The sequence below is a fragment of the Tachyglossus aculeatus genome, chromosome 26, assembly GCF_015852505.1.
Source record: "Tachyglossus aculeatus isolate mTacAcu1 chromosome 26, mTacAcu1.pri, whole genome shotgun sequence".
NCBI classification, from domain to species: domain Eukaryota; kingdom Metazoa; phylum Chordata; class Mammalia; order Monotremata; family Tachyglossidae; genus Tachyglossus; species Tachyglossus aculeatus.
The window spans coordinates 13,603,295-13,628,152 of record NC_052091.1 but is presented as its reverse complement, the minus strand read 5'-3'; the positions used below and the strand labels follow the sequence as shown (position 1 = coordinate 13,628,152).

Genomic DNA, 24,858 nt, shown 5'->3' with positions numbered 1-24,858 from the left:
ATACAATATTGGTGCTTATTACAAGAAGGGTCGTTGAACTATCTGTTCTCTCAAAACAATTGAGAACTAGGCTTGAATAACTTTATGTATTATTGCCTGGCAATCTCGTCTGGTTACCAAATCAATGGTCTGGTATTGATTTTTCGCTTGTAATGATGCAAAAGTAATCTGCAAAGAACAGGTGGCAGGTGGTTATGTACTGTGAGTTGCCAGCAGGGTTTAGGAAGGATGTGTTATACTAAATTCCGCATATAAATGTCCCTTTGATGAAGGTGCCTCTGAGCCCTTCCAGAAATGCACAATGGATTATGCAACTTTAGAGGAATATTTAAAATGGAAGGGAGCAATGAATCCTACCTCTGCAGAGACAGGTGAAGAGACCAGCAGACGGCCAATACAGGCGACTGTTCATTTTCTTTCTCTTTGTATACAATCTGTTTCCAGTGGACTGGGCGTTTATCAGAGTCCAACCGGTGTGCCTATGCAAGGAGCAAAGGGTGCCAGCTTTTCATCTTGAGTCTGGAGGGTGGGATTGGACGGGGGATAATGAAGAGAAGAGGAGGGGAAAGGAAAAGTGTGGGGACAGGGAGGGGAAGGGGGAAAGAGCATTTGAGACGGTCTCTTACGTCTGTTTTACTCTGAAATGCCTACTACGGTGCTCTGTTCGCAGAAGGTGCCTCATGAATTGATTTATCCTTCATGGTGTCTTTTCACCATCTCACACTTTTTCTCCTCCTCCCTCCCCATCCTACAGCACCTACGCTTTGCTCGTCTCATCGGGCCACTGGGCCTAACAGAAACCCCTCTTGGCCCCAGTGTCTGTAAGAAAGTCACCCGGATTTGTTATGCACCATTCCTACCCGGGCTCTTCCTCCCATCCCTCCCCCATTGCCATCATCAGGAAGCAGCAGTGGCCATCTGAGGGAGGCGAATCAGCGTCGCCACAGCTCAAGCTTGGCCTCTCCTCAGCGTTACTGCCGTTTACTAATAACGGCGATGAGCAGCAGCGCTCGAGTAAGGAAGGTACCGATCGGAGCCGGGCCGCTCATTCTCGGGCCCCCGAGACCAGGCCTGGGGCTGTGCCGTATTGTCAGGGGCAAGAGGTGGAGATGGGCTGCCATCCTGGATCCACCTTCTGGCTTCCAGGGGGCCGGAATGGACTAGCCACAGCTGCCAGTGCAAACCAAAAAAACCGGAGAGGGAGGGGAAGCTATTAGCTTCTCCCCTAATAGTTCTCCAAGGAATTAGCGCCTGCGCTCTGGGGGGAAACGATTTGCAAAATTGTCACAAATATCAGACTTCTTTGGGAATGCAGGCAAGCCTCCAACAAGAGGAACTGCGGAGCCTGCTTCTTATGCTGCAGTTTTTACTGGAGAGCCTCAGTTTATCACATTTTGAGCATGCTGAGAAATAAAAGAGCTCCAGTAGAAATAAATGTGATTGGTGGAAATTAACTAGCCCAGCAAATGGACAGAGATAATTAAGTACTGATTTAGTGACAAGAGAGAAACTTCCCCTTCCATAATTCACAATAAACATTTCTAGCACTGAAACTGAGCTGGGAGTGATTCATCAGAAACCACCCGCTGCCCCACCGACACACACACACACACACACATGCACACACGCACACACGCACAGCACAGCACAGTGCCGTCCTTGATCAGCAGCTACCTCATTTCAGGGCTGATTGCATTCCAAAGTGCCCCACGTCCTCACATTATATTGGGTTAGGAGGATGAGATTCCACATTGCAAGACTGCTCTGCCACGTGGGAAAGGCAGAAGAGCTCAACTTCCCTGTGTAGGAGGCCTGGGAATGAGGATTATGGATTCGGTCCCCTGGTGAGTTATTGAATCACTCTGGGCCCAGTCTTTGCCACCTGAAAAATCGGTAGAACCTGCACCTACCTACCTTGCCCATTAAAAAAAAAAGGATAGAAAGCCCTCAAGCATGCCCAGCTTGCTCTTGTTTTAGTACCCAAGATGCAGCCTCAGGAATGCATTGTTATGGGTTATCACACAGAATGTGGTCTGAAAAGAGCTTTGGGGCATAAACCTCAAAATATCAAATAAAATAGTAAAATGTTATATAGTTGCCTTCTCAAATTTCTATTCCAGACACTGAAACTGGTTTCTTGGGGTTGGTGAACATTTTTGCAGTAATTTAAGCTCCAAATTGCATGGCCTCCCTGACAGGTCTCCCAGCAGATCATCACAGCCCAGGGTACTTTGTAGTTTGGACCCAGGCAGCATTTTATATATTGAACACTTAATCCATTCTGAGTAGAGTTGTAACAGCATTGAGTCTCCGTGTTCTGGCCCTCTGACAAAAAAGCAGAGGAATATTTATTCCAAGGCCAGATTAGGAAAGCAAGGCCAATCAGTAATCAGACTGGACACTTATCATTGGGTCAGGCCAAATCCAAGATATCAATTTAGGATTAGCAGGTTTTCATTCTACAGTGTATCTCATTTGCCATTGTGCCTTTGTGTAATGCCACAAAGTAGCACAGATGGTACAGTATTTGTGATCTTCAGTGTTTCTCATTTTCATCACTGTACAATTCATTCCCCGCAATATCCATCTCACTTAAGGTTCACTAAGGCCCAGTAAAGCACATAGGATGAGGTAGAAATGAGATTCCCGGCTGGTAAAGTGTAAGTCAGCGGAAGGCATACTAGAGAGACCAACTGGCCCCGCGATGGAAAAATCAGCATGAATGTAGAGTGCTTTTGAGGATTCTGGTCATGTGGAAATTCTTGATATCTTGGAGGGAAAGGAAAGAAACCTGAAAAAGGACTGCAGAGAGCATTGCAAGATGGACTGCAAGGGCAGAACAGCTCGTTGTCTAATTCTCATTTGGGAGAAGGAGAATTTCTCTTCGTAATCACCCCAGCCCCGTAGCACTTGTGTAAATATCCTTGCACTCTATCCCTATCCCCTAATCTAGTTTAATGTCTGCCTCCCCGAGTAGACTGTAAACTCCTTGTGGGCCGGGAGGGTGTCTGCCAACTCTGTTATATTGTATTGTCCTAAGCTCTTAGTCCAGTGCTCTGCACACAGTAAGCTCTCAATGAATACTGTTGATTTAACTGATTGACTGAGTAATAATGTCTTAGAGAAGCAGCATGGTACAGTGGAGAGAGCACCGGCCTGAGTGTCAGAAGAACCTGGGTTCGAATCCCAGCTCTGCCACTTGTCTCCTGTGTGACCTTGGGCAAGTCACGTAATTTCTCTGTGCCTCAGTTACATTTGTAAAATGGGAATTAAGACTGTGAGCCCCATGTAGGACGGGGACAGTATCCAACCTCGTTTATATCACCCCCAGCACTTAATAGAGTGTATGGCACATAGTAAGCGCTTAACAGATCCCACAATTACCATTTTTTCCTTTGCCCGCTCCCGTTCCCTAGCCCCACCAATTATCAACCATGTTGGCCACCCCATTCAAAACCAGGGACTTCCTTGGACCTAGCGCTGTGTGGTTTTGAGGAGGGGGGCAGAGCAGGAGGGGAGGGGAAGGGATCGCATTTTTTACCTCTCAAACATCCTTTCAGCACTTAAAATTGGCTTGCCAAAGGGGGCCCCCTCTATTGTCTGAAAATAGGTCTCCCTCCCACCCTCCCCAGCTGTGAAAGGGTAGCAAGATTCACAGACACCCTCAGCAAGCAGGCAGAGCAGGCCTCCAAAATGCAGTCTACAGGCCTGCACCGTTCATTACCGCTTCATCTTGTCGCCTCATTTTGATTATCACCAACCCAGGAGTACCTCACCTGCCTGGCTGCTCGGGTAGCCACACACACACATGCACATTCCACTTTTAAAACTTAGATATGTAGGCCTGAATTATTATTACAACTATAAAAAGCCTTATAATGGCAAATTTGCCACTAAGGTATGCAGAGCAGTTGCCATGAGCAACGCGGGAAACGAGCCCCTGCACCAAAATGGATATTTGAAATTCAACTTTTCGGAGGCCCCAGGAGAAGCAGGGAAATGGCCCTCCTCCTATCCGCTTGGTTTTCTGAATAATATAATGGATCTCTTTAAATCCATTGTGGAGGCATTAAACTAGATCTAAAAAGATTCCAGACAAATGTAATCTGGCCTGGCTACCTTTAATCCATTTTTTCCTCTCCCCCCTTTTCTCCCTGAAGATTTGTCTGTCTTAAAGGAGCCCACCAGCCCGAACTTAATGATTAAGCATTTATCCAGGTTCAGAGCAACACCCCAGTGACAGGGCTGTGCGGATAGCCATCCGGCACCCGGACAGATGTCGAAGAAACGAGAGCTGTTCTTTCTCCTCCCTGCTTCTGTATTAACTCGGCCAAATGCCCAATTTTTCCTCGTCTCTATTGCCGTGACAGTGCATTATGCAACTAGTAACTGTGTGAATGTGTGCTTAGCAGGTTAGCTAACCAATAACCTGGCTGCCGCTTTCAATGTATTTGAGATTTTCTTTGTAAATGGAACCCTGGGAAGGAGCCCCTCCTCTCCTCTCCAAGCTAGAGTTGGCCTCTTGCTTTTCCTGCACTTTTCTCATGTTTATGTACTTTGGTCAACACCTTTGGTGGAATCTTTCATGCCGGCTTCTCCGAGTCATGTTATTGTACCATACCCAGGAGGGGTCATTATGGCGTATTTTGCAAGGAGAAGGAACCTTGGTATGTGTGGGGTTTTTTTTTTTTTCCTCTCTCTCCCTCTCTCTCATTGAACATTTATATTTAAATTATAGTACAGCACTACGGTATATTGATATAACAGCCCCCTCTACAGTCACTGTATTGGAAAGGCCTGTTTCAGCTTTGTGCTCATTGAGAAAATATAATCAAACATAGATTGAGCCTGCTCTGATTAACAGCAATTTTTCACCAAGATTAAAAGATTATATTACATATACTTAAATTTCAGAGACAAAAAAAACCCAAAACACACACGTCCGGATACCTCGGGGTTCGTTCCCAGAAATCAGGAAACGAAACCACTGTACAAACGCTTTCTCTTTGTGCGGGAGACCCTTTCATTATTCGGCAGCATCCCCCGGCCGACTGTGGTCCATCCATGCCGCATCGCCGCCGTGGCGAAGAGAGGGCTCAGCTGCATTTGCGAGGAAAGGAAAAATGCCAAGGAGGGAAGCCATTCCGGTCTTTTCCTGGGTGGACAATGAATTAGATCAGAAGATGATCCTGGGGTTGTTGGCTGGGTCATTTGTACCACCGAGGGAGCCCTGCTTTCTGAGAGAACTCTTTGGGGCTGGAAATTTGTCACCTAAGTCGGGAACTTTGAGTTTTAGAAAACTAAAACAGTCAGGTTATTAATATTTGAAAAATGGCTACTGCGCAGTGCATAGAACATTATTTCCTAGAATTTAATACTGCTATCTAAATTAACATCAAAACGGGCTCCGTAATAAAGATTTATGAGATACCCATCATATGAGAAATCCGATTATGGAAATCTCCTTAGATGTGTGTGTTTAATTGGAACTGTTTTGATGGGTATAAACCAATTAGGAACCCTGTTGTTTTTCCCTGCCCATGTGTCACTTTTCACCCCTTGTCCCCAAAATCAAAGTGATCCAGAACTCTTCTCATCTTCTAAATGGACATGATGGATTTTTTTTAATGGTATTTGTTAGGGGTTAACGATGTGCCAGGAACTGTCCTAAGCACAGGGGTAGATGTGCAATAATCAGGTTGGATGTAGTCCTTGCCTCCTTAATCCCCATTTTTCAGATGAAGAGACTGAGGCACAGAGATGTCAAGTGACTTACCCAAGATCACACAGCAGACATGTGGCAGAGCCAGGATAAGAACCCAGGTGCCTTGGATTCCCAGGCCCATGCTCTATCCACTAAGCCACGCTGCTTCTCCGGTACCAAGGCACTTGTACCTTGTAGTGAATTGTATTCACTTGTAGTGAATTTGTATAAATATACAAAATGAGAGAGATTCCCCTTGCCTTTGGTAGTTGAAAAAAGAAGCTCAATTTGACTGTAAAATCAGAATCTACCTCTCTTCTGAATGGGGGGCCGGGTAGGAGCCTTGTTAGAAAAAGAAGCATTTTTCTATTTTTAAGAAACTTAACTAGACAATGCATTTTGTAAGCTTTCCATCTTTCATTGTGACTGATAAATGCACAGAGTAGACACCACCAGAAATGTGTTTGTGGGGGAAGCTTTCATTATTTCTAGTTTGGAAGTCTCCTCAGAATCATGAGGACGATAATGAATCGAAGTTCGTTGTGGGCAGGGAACATGTCTACCAGCTCTGTTGTTAGTACAGTGTGCTGCACACAGTAAGCGCTCAATAAATATAATTGAATGAATGAATGGTAATCTCTCAAGAGCTTAGTACAGTTCTGTGCACACAGTAAGCATTCAACAAATATCATTGATTAATTGAATAACATGTATTCACCTAGCTAAAAGGGTAATTCCAAATGATTTCTTGGCATTCGGTTCTTATGGTCACTAACTGAGAGAATTTAATCTTCCAGGACTCAGCATTGTTAGCTTGGAGTAATAATCATGATACTAAGACATCTGATCACCTGTTTGTAAAAACGCCAATTTTCAGTCTTCTATCCCAGAAAAATGGCAAAGTGATGGAGGATGTTCTGACAGTGAACAGAAGGTGTTCAGGATCTGAAAGAGCCCATTAGTAATGCTTTAGGCATAAAAACTTTATGTGGTCTTTATAACCACTAATACTTCTCTTTGTATAAGGCCTTATTACTTAAGTATTATGGTGTAAATAAGTCCTAGTGAGATAGAACCAAAAGTTTCTGCGGGCATATTAGCCTAGGACTTTAGTTTTCAGTAACCCTGGATCAGGTTATCAGTTTCCACAGCACTAGTATTTGCACCCTTGATTCACCCTACCCTCAGCCCCACAGCACTTATGCGCGTATCGGTAATTTGTCTATTTTGATTTTGGTCTCTCCCTCTAGACTATAAACTCCTTGTGGGCAGGGAACGTGTCTACCAACTCTGTGGTATTGTACTCTGCCAGTTGCTTAGTACAGTGCTTTGCAAACAGTAAGTGTCAACAAATACGATCGATTGATTGTTAGTCTAGCTCAGGCAGTAAGCGTCATGGGCTTTATTATCACCGTCGAGAAGGTAATTGATGTTTCAGAAGAATGCCCCTGAGCAATGATAGGACCTGCATTGGGGTGGAATCCACTAGAGACTTTAGTTACAAGGATGTCAGTAACTCTGGACAGCCCCTACATCGGTGCCCGGGCACCGCTGACGCCCCGTGAGCTCACCTTTCTGCCACCCTCATTCAATACGTTGGTGAGAGCAAGGCCACAGCAACACACACAGGACAAGAATGTGTAGCTGACACCGGCATCCATCCCTCCTTCCACCTCCCTAGTAGTGGCTCCCTTCTTTGACGTGCTTTGGGACTCTGATTTTAAACTGACATCACCGGGTAACCCAGCGTGATTACTCTTACCCTACTCGGTGGCCAGATTTTTTTTTAATGGTATCCGTTAAGCGTTTACTGTGTGCCAGGCATGGTATCCGTTAAGCATTTACTGTGTGCCAGGCACTGTACTAAGCACCTGGGGAAGATATAAGACATTTAGGTTGGAAACAGTCCCTGTCCCCCAGCGGGGCTCACAGTCTTAATCCCCATTTTACAGATGAGGGAACTGAAGCCCAGAAAAATGAAGTTACGTGCCCAAGGTCGCACATCAGACAAGTGGCCAAGTCAGGATTAGAACCCAGGTCCTCTGACTTCCAGGCTCTTTGCTCTTTTCACCAGGCCACACGCTGCTTCTCACATTGCTCGGCTGTTGTTTGAAAGCAGAAGTTCCAGCCCCGTTCAGTAGGGCAGAAGGGTGAGCGATTTTCACGAGGGACTTTATGACAGTGCTTTAGCCCGTTCCTCATCCAGTTAGCACAGAGCCAATCTCCATTTGTTCCACTTAAAGTCAGCATTGAAAAGAATGTAACTTGCTAACCATATTCGGGTTTTTCTTTTTCTTTTTTTTTCTTCCAGATTTGCAAGAGTAAAGAGAAAGAATCCCAGCAGTATTATCACAGCTTAGCCGTCCGCCAGAGTCTGGCGGTGAATTTTAACATCCAGCAGGACTGTGGCCATTTCCTGGCCGAAGTCCCCACTCGTCTTCTTCCCTGGGCAGACCGTGACACCCCTGGGAAGGCGGGGGAGGACGATGAAGAGGAGGATGATGCGGAGGCAGGGGAAGCCGAGCCGAAGAGCAGGGACGCGCCGTCGGAGGCAGCCGGCTCCAGCGGCCAAGGAGCAGCCAGCAAGCAGCGCAGTCATGTGGTGGTCATCACCCGGGAGGTCCCAGACCACACGGTAGCTGACTTCGTCCGCGAGGGAGCCGCCCAGCACGGGAAGGACGCGGAGGCGTACGAAAGGCAAGTGTGCCTGCTCCTTTTACAGCTCTGCTCGGGCCTGGAGCACCTGAAGCCCTACCACGTGACCCACTGTGACCTGCGGCTGGAAAACCTGCTGCTCGTCCACCCCGGACCTGAGAGAGGCCCCCAGAACGGAGAGCCCAGGGAGCCCGGCCTCCCCGCCACCTCCCTGGGGCCGCCGGTCAACAGGCTGATCGTCAGCAACTTCTCGCAGGCCAAGCAGAAGAGCCACGTGGTCGACCCCGAGGTCCTCCGGGACCAGTCCCGCCTGGCCCCGGAGATCATCACGGCCACGCAGTACAAAAAGTGCGACGAGTTCCAGACGGGCATCCTCATTTACGAAATGCTGCACCTCCCCAACCCTTTCGACGAGAATCCGGAGCTGAAGGAGAAAGAGTACACCCGGGCCGACCTCCCCCGGATCCCCCGCCGCTCCCCCTATTCCCCGGGCCTGGAGCAACTCGCCGGCTGCCTCCTGAACCCCAACCCTTCGGAGCGGATCCTCATTTCCGACGCCAAGGGGATCCTGCAGTGTCTCCTCTGGGGTCCTCGGGAGGATGTGTTCCAGAAACTCTCCGCCTCCTCCAGCGCCGGGCAGAGAAGTGCCGTCCTCCAAAACTGGCTGGACATCAGGCGGACCCTGCTGATGGTCAGGTTTGCCGAGAAGTCCTTGGACAGGGAGTGTGGGATCAACCTTGAAGACTGGCTCTGTGCCCAGTATCTGGCCTTTGCCACCACGGAATCCCTCAGCTGCATTGTGAAAATCCTCCAGCCCCGTTAAAGCCGCCGTCCCGAAGTACCCCCTTCTGCCCATTAGTGTGAGAGCCGAAAAGAAACGAGTTCTCACAGCCACCGTCCCCGAGCACGTGGGAAGCCATTTGGTTGTCTCCAACTTGAAAGATGATGGAGTCCTGTTCAGCCTCAAAATTCCAACTGTTGAAATGAAACTGCAGGAACAAGCAGTTGCCTCCAGCTGAATACCTTCCACTCAAATATTTCTACAAATATATGTATGTATATATACATATATACACACATATATGTGTGTGTGTGTGTGTGTATATGAAAGAAATAAAATACAACCTAAGCGAATAACTCTGTTTAGAGGAGGACAGTGAGCTGCATTTAGATATCCCACTCCTGCTGGATGTACCTTCCACTTCAGCATCAGAGGTTTACTGTATATAGCAGCAAAATGATGTTAACTAACGATGGTAACCAGGAGACAGTTAAAATGTTCGTTGTTATTTCTTTCTCTGAAATATGTATATCTGATTAGTAGTCCTGTAGAACTGTTAGCGTCATCATGATGGTGTGACCGGGGGCTGCGTGGATGTATTGCAGACGTTGGAGAGAAAAATGAAAGGTCCCGTTGGAAACTAGCCTTCAATCCAGGGGTTGAAAGGACCGGAACCCCACCTCATCCTGTTCCTCCACCACTCTCCTCTTCCCAATACAACCAGACATGATCCTTGCAGTTTGAGATTTCAGTCATCGGCCACTTGTAGCCTCTTACGGAGCAGTCTCAAATCGGGGTCCCTGCCGTCTCAGTGGGGAAAGGACATTGTTCAGCGCTGACCTCTTCGTTGCCAGCGGAGTCCCGTGGAGATGGTCATCCTGCTTGTGCAGTTCTCTGGGGGTCGAGGGGAGCGACGGCTGTTTTAAATGACAGCTCTCTGATGGCCGCCGGATATCGAGTTCAGCAGCCACAGCAAGCAGGGCCCCGATTGTGGTTCTGTTTCCCCTTTAGCAATAATCGGATCTTTCCCGTTCTCAGTAGCCAGTGTTAACGAGCACGCCGACCGCTCCAAACAGGGCTCTTGCAGAGGATTGGCGTTCAGCCGAGCTCTGAGAGCTGTTCGCAGGGAAAAGAACTGCTGGCTGGCTCTCGAGGTGATGGCAAGAGGGGAAAGACACCACTTGCTGCAGCTGCTGACCTCCTCCCCTGGATCACTCACCTGGCCTGTATAGTAGACGCCTCTTCCTCGGACAAGTTGCCCAATTGCTCGACATTACCTGCCTCCACGTTCTCCGGTAACTGGTTGCGAAGGCCAAGTTCGGAAGGGAATTTGATTTGTTAAGGGGGTGGCAGAGAGCCTATGGCCTTTTCTAGAGCCTGTGCTTTACTCCTATGGATCTATGTGCAATTCTTGTATGTATTTTTTTAAAGCTGTATATTACAGTGTTTACGTTGCAACTTCACCTGAAGCAAGACCTGAAGAAAACCTCCCCCACTCCCACCCCCTTTACCCTCCCCGCCCCACAGCCCCCCGTCCCCTTCTTCTGGCACATAAACATGCTGAGATGAGTGCTTTTTACTTGGATCGCTATGTGTCTGTCTGTCTTTGCTCCAAACTGTGAGGAATCGGTTTACTTCAGCCTTGAAAACAAAATAGCCACTTTGACTGTGTGCGGATGCTGGGACCAGCGGCCGGGACCCCAGACAGAAGAAGAGTCCAGTGGGCAGGAGGTCGGCAAGATACATTCTGCCCTCCCAGACAGAAAGGGCCCTAAAGTGCCCACAGCGTTTCCTGCAGGGGGGCCTACCCAGCTGAGCCCTGTGGAATGTGGAAATCAGGATGGACTGTGGCAGTATTACAGAGCACATCTGTGGCCTTTAAAAAAATATTTCTAAACTTTTGTGATTTTTTTAATAGCCTTTCGTTTGATCCATCTGTATCAGAGAGGGAATCAGGAAAGGAGAAGGAGAATGTATTTTATTGTGATATTATCTTTTGTAAAGAAAGCAAAATAGCAAAAATAGAGAAGCAAAAAGAGAGTCGGCGTCTGAGAGCCTTGTTGGTGACCTCCGTCAGAATGGCTGGAGGCGGGACCAGAGGGCTTCTGGCCGAGGACGCTTTTTAAGAAACAGTTCAGATTGGCTGTGCTGGGAAGCCTGTACAGAAGCATTGCACTAGTAGTCGACCCTACGCAGCTCATGAGAGTACAGAACCTGAGACTCAGGGGCTACCGGCCCCGAAGCAGAACCTGCTGTCTGAATAGTCTCCCGTTTTCCTCATCACCAGCCCTACTACCCACTGCGCTGAGGGCACTTACTCTTTCTGCATGGTTTGGCTTTGCCTTTCTTTTTTAATGTAGCCCGGGTTTGCAGAACTCTTTGCCTGGCTGTGGCTTGGCAGCACCCAGACCACCAGCCCCTTCACTAGCCCGCTCTTGGAGACCACCAGCCGGCTCGTGGAATCGAGAGGGCATCTCTTACTGTCACTTTCATTTCGACTTGCACATGCACAGTTGCATTTTGAATGTTTTATGAGGTGGCATGTTCAGTGCACCTGGCCCCCAGACTTTTTCCTCTTTGTTCTTTAGATGGGTAATTTTGTTTCCCTTTTTTGTGATGACTTTGATCTAGTATTCATTTTAGCTCTCTAGTATAATCAGCATGGCCACACTTTCACTACCTAGCTCTTTATTGTGCAGCACTGAGGAAACTTAGCACCTCTCCAAGTTAGATGTGTTTATTCCAATCTTGTTTTGTTTAGGTTTTTGTTGTTATTGGAGACAGGTTTTATGAGGGGGCTTCATTTTTGGGTTTGTATATTTTTTTAAGGGACAGAAATGAATGCCAACTGGCTACTTGCAGAAGCCTGAGACTTTCCAGAGATAAGGGGCAGCGTCACCACCAAGTTCTTCTCAGGGCGGTGCCGGTGCGAGTTGAGAAAAAAGGGAGCCAGCACCCTGTCAGAGAACTGCATCCTGTTGGTCCTCACCAAAAGTTATTTCCAGAGGAAAGCAACCCATTGGTGTTCCATTACCTCGTGGCAAATATTGAAAATCTTTTGCAAGTTGTAATGGGGGCCTTGCGTTCATTTGCCCACTGGCACGCACTCTTGGGTTTGAATTTTTAAGCAGAGCACTTTCCGGTTGTCTAAAGCAGTGACTACGGCTCCAAGTCCACAGAATCGCAATCTTTTTTTATCTAATAACACTGGACATGTGCCCATCCATAGCAAGATGGTGGAGAAATGAAGCCGCTCTTTGAAGAGGCCTTCAAGTGGGCCGCTTCTTGAAGCTGAATAGAGTCAAGCCAAAGCTCTCCGATCCTTTTGGAAAGTGGAGAATACTGGGTGGGGAAGCCTGGATCAGAGGCTGAGTGGAGAGGTGAGTACCTTGGCAGACCCAAAGTCTGCTCTTGGAAGAGAATGAGTGGTGATCCCACTATCATTAAATGGGAGGGTTCAAGAGAGTGATAAGTTATTGAGTTGGTTTAAGGAAAAAATACACTTTTTCAAATCTAGGCTTTCTTAGGGTTTAGAAACTAAATAGCTATCCAGAAGTGAGAAGTGCAAACCTGTGAAGCCCAGTCAGCCCTTTGCTGGGGAGATCGCATGGGTTCCTCCAAATCCTGGAATAATCTAGAATTAGGGCCTCGACTCCAGAACATGAAGACTCTCGAGTCAAGCCTGGGAAAACCAAGATTCCTATAGCTTCCACATCCACAGATGTCCAAAGGGTAGCCATGTGAAAAACAAGATGGCTCCTCAAGCTAGACCCTCAAAAATTGAGAATCCAATTTAGCTTCTAAGATCAGGTCTAATGAGTAGGTCCATGTGACTGTGTTGAATCAAGAGATTTCAAACCTAGAAATATTGACAGGTATCTCGCAAATTGTATCCCAAAACCCCATCCTTGTAGAACTACTGTGGTGGGCTTTCTTTGGGCCACTAGACGGTAAAAGGGAACAGATCTCTGGCCCTGAACTGGGAATAATTCTGGGTTGGGAAATGGGCTGTTTGCAGCTCAGGCTGCAAAGAGGCTAACTGGCCTAGCGTCATCCTCGGGGCTGAAATTCTACCAAGCTTTCTCTAGTTTTGCTTCCTTCAGCACACCAGAATCCAAACAAGTGATCTGGAAAGTGTAAGCCCATCTACCAGGAATTTGATGGTGTGGAGATTTGCCTCTGTTATTTAAACGATCCAGATGTCCAGATAAAGAAGTAAAAACATTTAGGAAGATGTTGGCTTCCAACTCCAGCTGCTTTGGGACAATCCAACTCCTCCCCCCAGTAATCTACCTTTCTTCTTTCTTTCCTTCCTTTCTTCCTTCCTTCCTTTTTTTTTCCATTTTTTTCTTTCTTTTCCTTTTCTTTTTCTTTCTCTTCTTTCTTTCTTTCTTTCTCAAGAAATAGCATTTCATTTATGCCCCCCTCAGAGTGGTTAAGAATCGATTCCTGCCCAGCCTATTGATTGCTTCCCAGAAAATGTGGCGACTGGTTTTTACCTGGTTTGGTTTCAGATTTGGATCCTTTAAAAAGTGTCTTGCAGCTTTGAGTCTAAATACTGCTCTTATTGTACGGAGAGCTAAAGAGGACCAAAAAGGATTCCACGTGGGGCTCCCAAAGGAATTTGCATTCACATGTCGCAGTTTTGGATTATACCAAAGAAATGGAGATTTTTCACCATGATGCTAAGGTGGAGCTTCGGCTCAGATGCTTCCAAGAGGGTTATTGCCAGTGCCCTTGGAGGGCAATTAGCTGCATTCAAGTTGATCGGTTCAAAGCAACTTCATGGAGAGAAACTCCCAGGTTCAGAAAAGACTTTGTCTTAAAGCCATTTTGAGAAAAGCACTGAGCAGAATGTACAGTCTGTTTAAATTCTAGGCAAAACAGGAGTGGCCTCGGGGCCTTCGCTCCCTCCCAAGTTTAAGAGTGGCCTGGGAACGTACAGCTTGTGTACGTTGGCGCTGTATGGGGAGGATTTTCAGAGGGAGAAATGGTTGGGATGGGTTTGTGTAAAGAGCCCTTGGGAGATTTCATAATGTAGTCATTTTTATAAACCTTCACACATAGGTGTTTAACCACTCATCATCCCTCATCATTTAATATTTATTAAGTGCCCAGAATATTCAAGGTGCTACCCAGCTGCCCACATTACTTCCAGCAGCTGTTTGAGATTGAACTGAGTTTACTTCGGTAGCTTTTAGAGTGGGAGCAATCTGTACAGGGCATGATATACTCTTCCTTTCCCATCCTGGTGCATTTTGTTTCTCAGAAGAACCTTGTCTAATTCCAGCTCGGCCGCCTCCATCCCACCCTCTGCATTTTTTTTTTTTTTTAGTCCAAGAAGGTTTCAGGGATTCAGAAGAAGTTGGAAATTATTTTATGTAAAAGAAATATATAGACTATAAATATATATATTACTACAAATTTTATTGTACTCCCGAAAATCCACTCTGTCCCTGTCATGGGGTGTACATGTCACGTGTGTTTGTGTGTGTGTGTGTGTGTGTGTGTGTGTGCGCGCACGCATATGCGTGCATTCTTGCACGCGTACGCGCCTGTGTGTGATGAGTTTGGTCAAATATTAAACTGCCCCTAATGTTTCAGGGGAGGACATTTGAAAGAAAAAAATATGCTATTTCAGAAAAATCTATGTCAGGAGGATTCACCTTTACCTGATTCAGAAAGTTTTATGCCAGAACTGGCTTGGTTTTGATTTTTCTCTTGAAATTATGCAGGGCATTTTAGGTGTAAGATCAATAAAGAAAGAATGATTCCTTCCCTTTCCATATTTTTATAACTGGGATTATTTTTCAACCAATCTCTCAAAAATGAAGTTTTTTAATATTTGAACTTTGCCCCGCACTTTTCTGTGTAAGCTTTGTTAGGAAATTTCTTTCCACGCTTTAACCGATGCTTCATATTCTCTAGTTACACATTCTTACGTGTTTATAAATGTATTCACTCATTGCCTCCTATCATCAGGAGGTTTTACACTCTGGTTTGCTGTGGTACTTTGCTGTGTACTCTTGTGGCAGTAATATTACTGTGTAAATAAACAAGTTTTATTACACTGAAAGCCAATTCTGGACTTGCTTCATTTTGTTTTTCACATTTTAATGAAAGTGGGGTCTTGAAGCAGATGGCAGTAAATGATCTTCCAGGACCAGAAAACTAGATGCCCCTTGGCCAATTTCCAAGTTGTTTCTGAGGCAGAAAGCAGTGGCGTCCTCATCAAGGTCAGGCAGAGAGATCTCTTTACTGTTTTTGGCAAAATGGAAATTAATATCGCATCTCCTCCAAGAACCCTTCCCCAGTAAGCCCGCATCTCCCCTACTCCCTTTCCTTTCTGCGTTGTCTTTGTAGTCGGATCTGAACACTGTATTTCATTCCAACCTCAGTATCTGTGTCTTGTCTTTTGCTGGCGAGTCGTTTCCCCCCCATAGCGACGCCATGGACATATCTCTCCCAGAACGCCCCAGATCCATCTGCAGACGTTCGGGTAGTGGATCCGTAGCGTTTTCTTGGTAAAAATATGGAAGTGCTTTACCATTGCCTCCTTCTGTGCAAATATCTATGTACATATCCATGAGTTAGTTTAATGATTGTCTCCCTCTCTTGACTGAAAGCTCTTGGTAAACAAGGAAACGTGTCTACTGACTCTGTTACAGTGTACTCTCCCAAGCCCCTAGTACGGTGCACTGCACGCAGTAAGCGCTCAGTAGAGATGATTGGCTGATTAGACTGATTAATTCAGTCTTGGACTGATTAGACTGATTAATTCAGTCTTCAGTGTCTCCCTTTTGAGTTCTCTATGTGCTACCCCATTCCTTATTCTGTCCTGAAAAGGGATTTGTATCTATACTCCATCTAGTATTTCCCACCCACGCAAATTTTTAAACCTGAATCCTAGTAGAAGAAGATTTAAGGTTATTCAGATGTTTTGAGAAACAGAGTAGCTTAATGGATAAAGCATGGAGCCAGGGGATTTGGATCCTTATCCCGACTGCTGTTTGCCTGCTGTGTGACCTTGGACAAGTCACTTCTCTGTGCCTCAGTTTCCTCACCTGAAAAATAGGATTCAATACCTGTTCTCCCTTCTACCTTGATCGCGACCCCCTTGTGGGACAGGGACTGTATCTGGCCCGATTAACTCTTATCTATTACATCATTTAAAACAGCTCTTGACACATCAATCAATCAGTGGTATTTATTGAACGCTGATTGTGTGCAGAGCACTGTACTAGGTTCTTGGGAGAGTACAATAGAACACAGTTGATAGACACATTCCCTGCTCACAAAGAGCTTGGAATCTAGAGGGGGAGACAGACATGAATATAAATGAGTTAATTATGGATATGTACATAAGTGCTGTGTGGCTGAAGGAGGAGTAAGTAAAGGCTGCAAATCCAAGGCAGGAGTGTTGCAGAAGGGAGTAGGAGACAAAGAAGTGAGGGCCTAGTCAGGGAAGGCTTCTTGGAGGAGATAGGCCTTCGATAAGGATTTGAAGGTGGAGAAATAATAATAATAATGATGGCATTTGTTAAGTGCTTACTATGTACACTGTTCTAAGTGCTGGGCACTGTTCTAAGTACTGGAAATGTTGCCAATTTGTACTTCCCAAGCGCTTAGTACAGTGCTCTGCACACAGTAAGCGCTCAATAAATACGATTGATGATGATGATGGAAAGTGATTGTCAGACACGGAGAGGGATGTTCCAGACCAGAGGCAAGAAATGGGCGAGAGGTCGGTGGCCAGATAGACGACAACGAGGTACAGCGAGTAGGTTGGTAGTAGAGGAGCAAAATATAAAGGCTGGTTGTAGTATAAAATCCGGGAGGTAAGAGAGGTGGGGGTGAGGCGAATGAGTGCTTTAAAGCCAATGGTAAGACGTTTCTGTTTGATGCAAGGGTGAATAGGCAACCACTGGAGGTTAGTAAGCGCTTGAGAAATACCATAAAAAAAAAAAATTCAGATCAGGCCCTGTGTTGGCATGAATTTTCGATGCTTCCCCAAATTGTGCTACTGAGATGTTTTTACTGTTTTAGAGTGTCATCTGGTGGCCGCTGCAAATACGATCTGGCCTTCCGCACACAAGTCGGTTTGGTGTTTGTACTATTTAAAAGGCTTAGCTAGTCAGAGTGACCTGCTGCGATGAAATAAAATGCTTTGCTATTCTGCGTGGCAAAGCAAGAAACCTCTCAGGCATTCATCTGCTACCGAATTCTCATCTCACCTCATCTGTTTCCTCGAAACATATGGCCGAATAGAGAGTCCATATGAAAGCAGATGGGATAAACCACGTCCTCCATGATCATGTAGACACACTTCAGTAACGGTGAGATGAAATAGTCTCGTTTGGTAGGAAAGACTCAATAGTCATCGCTAGTAGCTATAGATGCTAATTTGTTAGGGTGGAACGGATGAAAGTGCCCGCATCAGGAGCCATCTGCAGGGCCGTGTGACAGCAAAAGCCTCTGCCACACGTCCTGCTTCACCCTTTGTGTCCGCTCAGTTCTTCCACTGGTGACTGCTCTGTAATTTGCAGGCATTGTTTTCATGGCACTTTCAGGAGCAGAGGACTTAATGCTGGGCTCTTGGCTCCCTTCCCTTCAGAAGCACACCCCGTGTTCCCAATCGTTTCCAGACATACAGTAGGTATTGGAGGAAGAGGCGCTTTGGTAAAGAGCGGGCTAAATCTTGCTGCCATTGGGGATTTTCTACAGAAAACAATTGCCAGGAGGTTAATCAGACCACCCAGGGCTTCTAATCAGGTCCCATTTTGAGCAGCTCTTGAGGTGGGGAAGAAGGAGGAGTAAGAGAGCCAAGGACTAGCAGACAAAGCTAGTGAGAAGAATTGTGCGGGTGTGCTGCCTCGGGCTGCTCTGGCCCCTCTAAACAAAAATGGCACCGAAGTCTGCATTGTTTGACTGCCTAGACAAAAGCTCCCCCTTCCCGGTCCTCAGGGGAGCCAAGTGGGCTGTGGAGAGAAGGGAAATCAGGCTTCTCTCGTAAGAGAGCAAGTAGGTGATTTGAGGGTCGAGCGCCATGAGGAAATTGAGACTCTGGGATGGGAGTCGACGAGCCTGCCATTTGGCCGTCAAAATGACTGACACGGGGGGAGTGGGAACATATCGGCCTGTTAATTGGCTGTGATTGGTGGAGTTTCAGCCATGGAAGGGTCAATCAGATAGGAGGAAAAAGCCGCATCAGAGCAGAAAGTCCATTCTCCCTGGAGAGCTGCGATGAGGTTCGATAAACTCCAGAGTCCGGCTCTTTGTTCATCTTGTTAAGCAAACAGCTTCCTGGGATGGGAGGTGGCTGGCTGTTGTAGAGCCGCTGGGATTCAGAAGAAAGCATGCTGACCCGCCTACAGCCCCTGCAGTGTTTACCGTGAGAGAGGAGATGCAAGCTTTTTGAGAGAAGGAAACACGGATCTTCTTCCTGTTGCCCTCTCCCAAGCACTTAGGTCAGTACCCAGCACCCAGGTGCTCAATAGATACCATTGACTGGTTGATCAAGATGTCCCCCACTGAGCAGTGACCTAGGAAATTCCATCAGGTAGTCTGGTGCCAGGACAGAGACTGCTCCTGTTCTGTTCAGCAGGTGGCCGCTCTACTAGTAAGAATATTTAAGCTTTACTCTGTGCAGAACACCGCCCTAAGCCCCGTTAAAAGGGGAAATTAGACACAGTCCCCATCTCTCAAGGGGCTCACACTCCAAAATGGGGCTCACTACATTTCCATCTGGGAAAAACTGGAGACCCTTTCCTCCCCTCTGCTCTTTTATCGGACTGGAAAGAGGAAAATCTCCCTCCCCCAACTCCCTCACTCTACTGATCATCACGATTTGGTTACTGTTCAGCGAAGTGCAAGTTCTTGTGATTTCTTTAAACTGCTCGTTAAATGTCTGCCTGTGAGATAGTAATTTTCTTCCTTGAATATCTGGGGCCCGAGACATGATTGGCCATTGACATTTGACCCAGACTTGGGGCGAACTGCTTTGCCATTCTGCCGAAGTCCGACTCCGTCTCAGCAGAGTGATTTCTTTTAACCTCCACTATTGATAGTCTATTAATTTCACACCTGGAATTAACTGGTGGGGGGGGGTGGGGGGCTGGAGGGCCTGAGGAGGCCAGCCTGAAGCTGCTCTAGTTGATTCCTGGGTAATTTTATATTGCAGGGGAGCAGGTGGGAGACACGTTTTTCTCTCCGAGGCCAAGCAACAGATTCCTTCTCTTAAATGAGCAGCTGCATGTATTGCAGACACTCCACTGCTGCCCGAGGAGTTGAGAACCTCAGATGGAAGGAGAGATCACAAGTCAGCAGTTAAAGCTGCTTGGGTCAGTGAATGGGAAAACTTAGAATCTGCTTTTTCACCCCTGGGATGGATATTGTGGTCGTTACAAATTCTCTAACCTGTATGAACTTCGGAGGATGTTCTGACTGCCAGAGGAACACACTTCTGGATCCCTCATTGCCTCCTCCAGCTTCCTGGCTCCTCTTCATGCTCCTTTTCCTCCTCATGATGTTGCCAAAGAGAAAACTGACTGACTTGCCCTGCAGTTTAATAATTATAATAATAATAGTAATAATGGTATTTGTTAAGCACTTACTAAGTGCCAGACACTGTACTAAGTGCTAGGGTGGATACAAGCAAATCAGGTTGGACACAGTCCCTGTCCCACATAGGGCTCACAGGCTCAATCCCCATTTTGCAGACGAAGTAACTGAGGCACAGAAAAGTGGAGTGACTTCCCCAAGACCACACAGCAGACAAATAGCGGAGCCAGGATTAGAACCCATGACCTTCTGCGTCCCAGGCCCGTGCTGTATCTATTAACTAGATCATTTGTCCCTACTCCCCCTCACCCTGACTTTCAATGCCTTGGCCTGTGGAATCTTCCACTTGACCCATCCACGCCTACCCCAATTGCCAAGTGGAAGTTTGGCTCCTAGATTTGACCCCACTGTGGAAAATCAATCAGTCAATCAGAGGTATTTATTAAGTGCTTACTGTGTGTGCAGAGTACTGTATCAAGTGTGGGTGAAGGGAGTGGCTGAGGCCTGTAAGGGGATTGCTGAAAAATAATTCCACCTAACAACAGCTCAATCCCATCCCTCTCCACCTCCCACCAAGCAGGTGTGTTCCCCAACCCTGGAATGAAAGCTTTTTCCCATCCGGCAACCATCCCCAGGCCGGGCCGGAATGCCAAACCTTTCCAGCTCGTTCTCCCTATGGGACTTTAAACTATCAGATAGACATCTTTCCCTCCTGAGCATGGGAACTAGATCTGTTTCCACTTCTCTTATTTGGGGAAATATCATGTGGATTCCAACCTCCTGTTTCCCCTTGATGCAGGCTCATTGTCCTTCCATCTCCACAGGGGAACCCCAGGATTCAATCATCAGTCGTTATAGGCAGGGCTCAAGTCTGCTAATTCTGTCGTATCGTACTCCCCCAACCACTTAGTACAGTGCTCTGCACACAGTAAAGCACTCAATAAATACCATTGATCGATCGATTAATTGATCAATTGATCACTGACTGGTATTTAGACTAGACTGTAAGCTCGTCCTCTAGACTGTAAGCTCCTGGTGGGCCAGGAACATGTCTACCAACTCTGTTGTACTGTACTCTCCCAACCACTTAGTACAGTGCTTTGCACACAGTAAGTGATTCACTGAGCGCTTAGTATGTGCTTGGGAACAGACAAAACAACAGAGCTGGTAGATCTGATCCCTGACCATAAGTATCTTACAGTCTTCAGGGGAGACAGACATTTAAATAAATCATAGACTGTGTAGAGGAGAGTCATGCTTATAATAGCACAGAATGATCTCAGGGTGCTACTCAGAGAGAAGAGGTGGAATTCCTTGGGGTGAGCCTGCTTGTCATTCCGCCCAGGTATACGGAGTTCAGTGGACTCTGCCTCCGTGATTTTGTCTGTTCCTTCCTGCAGTGGGTGGGGAGGGGCGTTAATAGTGTATAAATGCACAGTAGGAAACATGAAGTTCGTTGAACCGACAGGACTTTGCTCTTGGTGGATACACAAGAAACACCAAAAGCAGCACTGGAAGTGGGAAGAGCACAGGTCGGGAATCAGGGGACCTGCGTTCTAATCCCAGGTCTACTAGTTGGCTGCTGTGTGACCTTGGGCATGTCACTTAACTTGTCTGTGCCTCAGTTACCTCATCTGTAAAATGGGGATTAAGACTCTGAGCCCCAGGTGGGACATGGACTCTGTCCATCCTGATTAGCTTGTATCTACCCCAGCACATAGTGCAGTGCAGGCGTTTAGTATGGGCTTACAAATACCGTTAAAAGAAAACTTCCTGTTCTCCCTCTCTCTCCGCCTTAGACTATGAGCCTCATTGTGGGAGTGGGACAGGTACTGAGTTTGATCTGCTTATGTTTTAACTTCCCCGGTGTTTGGCACATTGAAAGTGCTTAACACATACCACAATTATTATTATGATTGTTACAATGGACTTATCCTAGAGCACAATCAGGGGATCATCATCATCATCAATCGTATTTATTGAGCGCTTACTATGTGCAGAGCACTGTACTAAGTGCTTGGGAAGTACAAATCGGCAACCTATAGAGACAGTCCCTACCCAACAGTGGGCTCACAGTCTAAAAGGGGGAGACAGAGAACAAAACCAAACATACTAACAAAATAAAATAGGTAGATCTCAAAGGGCTTTCCTCTCCTTAAGTTCTCTCAATTGTACCATTAAGATCAGAGCTGTTTCTCTTACTACAGACTGTGAACCTGCTCGTGAGGTTTGGAGAAGATAGAGTGTCTGTATTTGGCTCCTCGTAGCAGCACCTGACTGTTTTTCACTGTTCTTCATGATGAGGGGAACTAATGGCCGTCAAGGACTCATAGCTATTGCACAGCAGCAGGGAAAGATCATCAGAGGCCTCTATTGCTCCTCCCTGACCCTAGTCAAAAGTAACACCTTCAAGCCTTTGAAGTCTCTGCCCAATCAATAAATCATATTTATTGAGCACTTTGTGTGCACTGGGCACTTTATTAAGCACTTAAGACAGTGCAATATAACAGAGTTGGTAGACAAGTTTCCTGCCCACATTGAGCTTACAGTTTAGAGGGGGAGACAGACATCAATCTGAATAAATAAATAGATAAAGAAATTACAGATGCGTACATAAGTGTGTGGAGCTGAGGAAGCAGTGAATATTGGGTGTAAATCCAAGGGGAAGGGTGACACAGAAGGGAGTGGGAGAAGAGGAAATGAGGGCTTAGTCAGGGAAGGCCTCTTGGAGGGAATATGCTTTTAAGTTGGCTTTGAAGTAGGGGAGAATGATCATCTGTTGGATATGAAGGGGGAGGGAATTCGAGGCCAGAGGCAGGACACGAACGAGAGGGCAGTGGTGAGATAGAGGAGATCTAGGTACACTGAGTAAGTTAGCATTAGAGCAGCAAAGTGTGTGGGCTGGTTTGTAGTAAGAAATCAGGAAAATAAGGTAGGAGGGGCAAGGTGCTTTAAAAATGAAGGTAAAGAGTTTTTGTTTGATGCGGAGCTGGATGGGCAACCGCTGGGGGTTCTTGAGGAGTAGGGAAGTGCCCAAGATTGAAGCTACTGGTTAGTCATTTGGGGTGGAGAGGGAAGCCATGAAGTGCTGAAAGACAGCATGGAGATGGATCGTTGCCATCAGAAAATGCCTCCCAGGTGAGTGATGAGAAGACGGAGGGGCTGAGGCAGAAGTAAGTAGCTGTTATTGCCTCTGGGACTGATCGCTATCCTGTCAGCCACTGAGCGGGGAGATGGATGTGCCAGGCGTTCATTTGGATGATAACTCTGCGGTAATTCATGGTGATTTCCTCTTTCCCTCCCCACCAACAGTTAACATCGTAATTATCAATTTAGCCTTCCCTATAGCACGTTTAGATTACTCCATTTGCCATAAGCAGGCTTGTTGTTGCCAAAATGGGACCATTTGAGTAAATGAATGAGTGCTGTTTGGCTTTGCTGAGCATCCTTGGGGTTTGGCTCCACTCTGCTCTGCGTTGACTGGGCCATGATGTTGCATTAGCTCTAAAGGCATCATCATCCCTGAGCTGTCTCTCACAACCCCACATCTGGTCCTCCCGACCTCCATCCCTCTCCCGCTAAAGCCATCCTGAGGATGGTTGTAAGCTCGCAGTGGGCAGGGAACATGTCTTCCAACTCTGCTGTATTACTGTCCTCTCCCAAATGCTCAGTACAGTGTTCAGCAGACAATAAGCGCTCAATAAATACTATTGATTGATTGATGACTGACTTACCATGTGGAAATTGGCCTCGCTACCTAAAGCTCCCTGTTCAAATATCTCCATCCGAACAGGGGGTAGGGTGAAGTCACTATTTCACAAGAGATGCCGCTTAGCTCGGCCCTTCTGACAGCCGCGCTCAGCTGACGGATGATCTGAGCCCATGGTGACCCCAAAGCTTCAGCTTGTCAATAGTCGGTCAGTCTGTGAGTGTCCATTTAGCTCCCTCAGGGCTCCCGAGGCTGTTCTAGGCTTTGGAAGAGGAATCTCGTCCCACACCACCTGTCTTCCTCCATCTCCCCAAAACTATCTCTGTTTACCATAGTCAAGCATCTTTACTATTAGGGCTGCTGGAGCATTCTAGCAGCCCCGGGCAAATTGGCATTTTGTGGGCCATCAACAGAGCGGAACTATTGCTACAACTCGTAGTGCTGCTGCCTGAGGGCCCCCGCCCTCCTGCCAGGAGTCTGGAAGACACTGGTTCTGAGGCCCGACACGACCCCGGGCTCAGTCCAGGCTCGGTGATGTGAGGAGGGGGATTCCTTCGTCAGGGGGTGACATCACTGCTCCTGGAGCTGGGCTCGGAGACAAGGCGAGAAGCTGGGCTGCTTGCCGCGAGAAGTGAGGCTCAGAAACAATGGCCCCTTCAAATTGGCAGCCAAACTGTCTGCTAAACAGCCCTGTGTACCATGGCTCGCACTTCCCCCAGACAAAACCCCACAGTCATCTGGTCCCCATCTAGAGCAGGATCTGCTGGAAGCGAACGTGCAGTGAGCAGCTTCCTAAACAGGAAGCTGCCCTGATGAATAACAGGTGGATCTGGGTCCCGGCTACAGACATTTGGCTGCCCTGACGGGGGCTCCGAAAAGGGAGCCCCTGCTCCCCATGTGACTCTGTCATTCCCACTGGCCACACGCACAATGTTAAGTAATGACATCAAATGCAAGGTTTTGTTGACACAGGTGTCTCTTCAGTTGCTCCTCAAACCCAGGCAGCTTGATGCTGAGATGCCAAGTTATGTCCTGCTAATGGATCACTTTTGTCACCCTGCCATATTTGAAAGTAGTTGCAGAGCCGCTATTTTGGAGGAGGGCCATGCAACGGTACAGCCATCTTTGGAAGGAGCCATGTAGCCACCATCTTTGAGAAACAGCTCAACCTAATGGAAAGAGCACGGTCCTGGGACTCAGAGGTCCAGTGTACTAATCACGGCTCTGCCACTTGCCCACTGTGTGGCTTCTCTTTGTCCCAATTTCCTCCCCTGTAAAATTATGATGAAATACCTGGTCACCTTCCCACTTAGACTGTGAGGCCCCTGTGAGACAAGGACTGTGGCTGAACTGATTATCTTGCATTTATCCCAGAGCTTACTGTAGTACTCAACACCATAATAAACACATTATTATTATCATTATTTACTATTGTTATTATATTTGTTA

The 24,858-nt window shown here is 46.9% G+C and overlaps 1 protein-coding gene across 1 annotated transcript in view; it reads left to right on the top strand.

Moving 5' to 3' along the window:
• PEAK1 (pseudopodium enriched atypical kinase 1) overlaps nt 1-10,651 on the top strand; it is a 182,819-nt gene extending 172,168 nt beyond the window's left edge. The window contains exon 10 of the mRNA XM_038767609.1: nt 8,016-10,651. Within this exon, the coding sequence (XP_038623537.1) occupies nt 8,016-9,182 (1,167 nt within the window). The 3' untranslated portion in view covers nt 9,183-10,651. The remainder of the gene's footprint in view (nt 1-8,015) is intronic.
• Nucleotides 10,652-24,858: the final 14,207 nt, after the last annotated feature.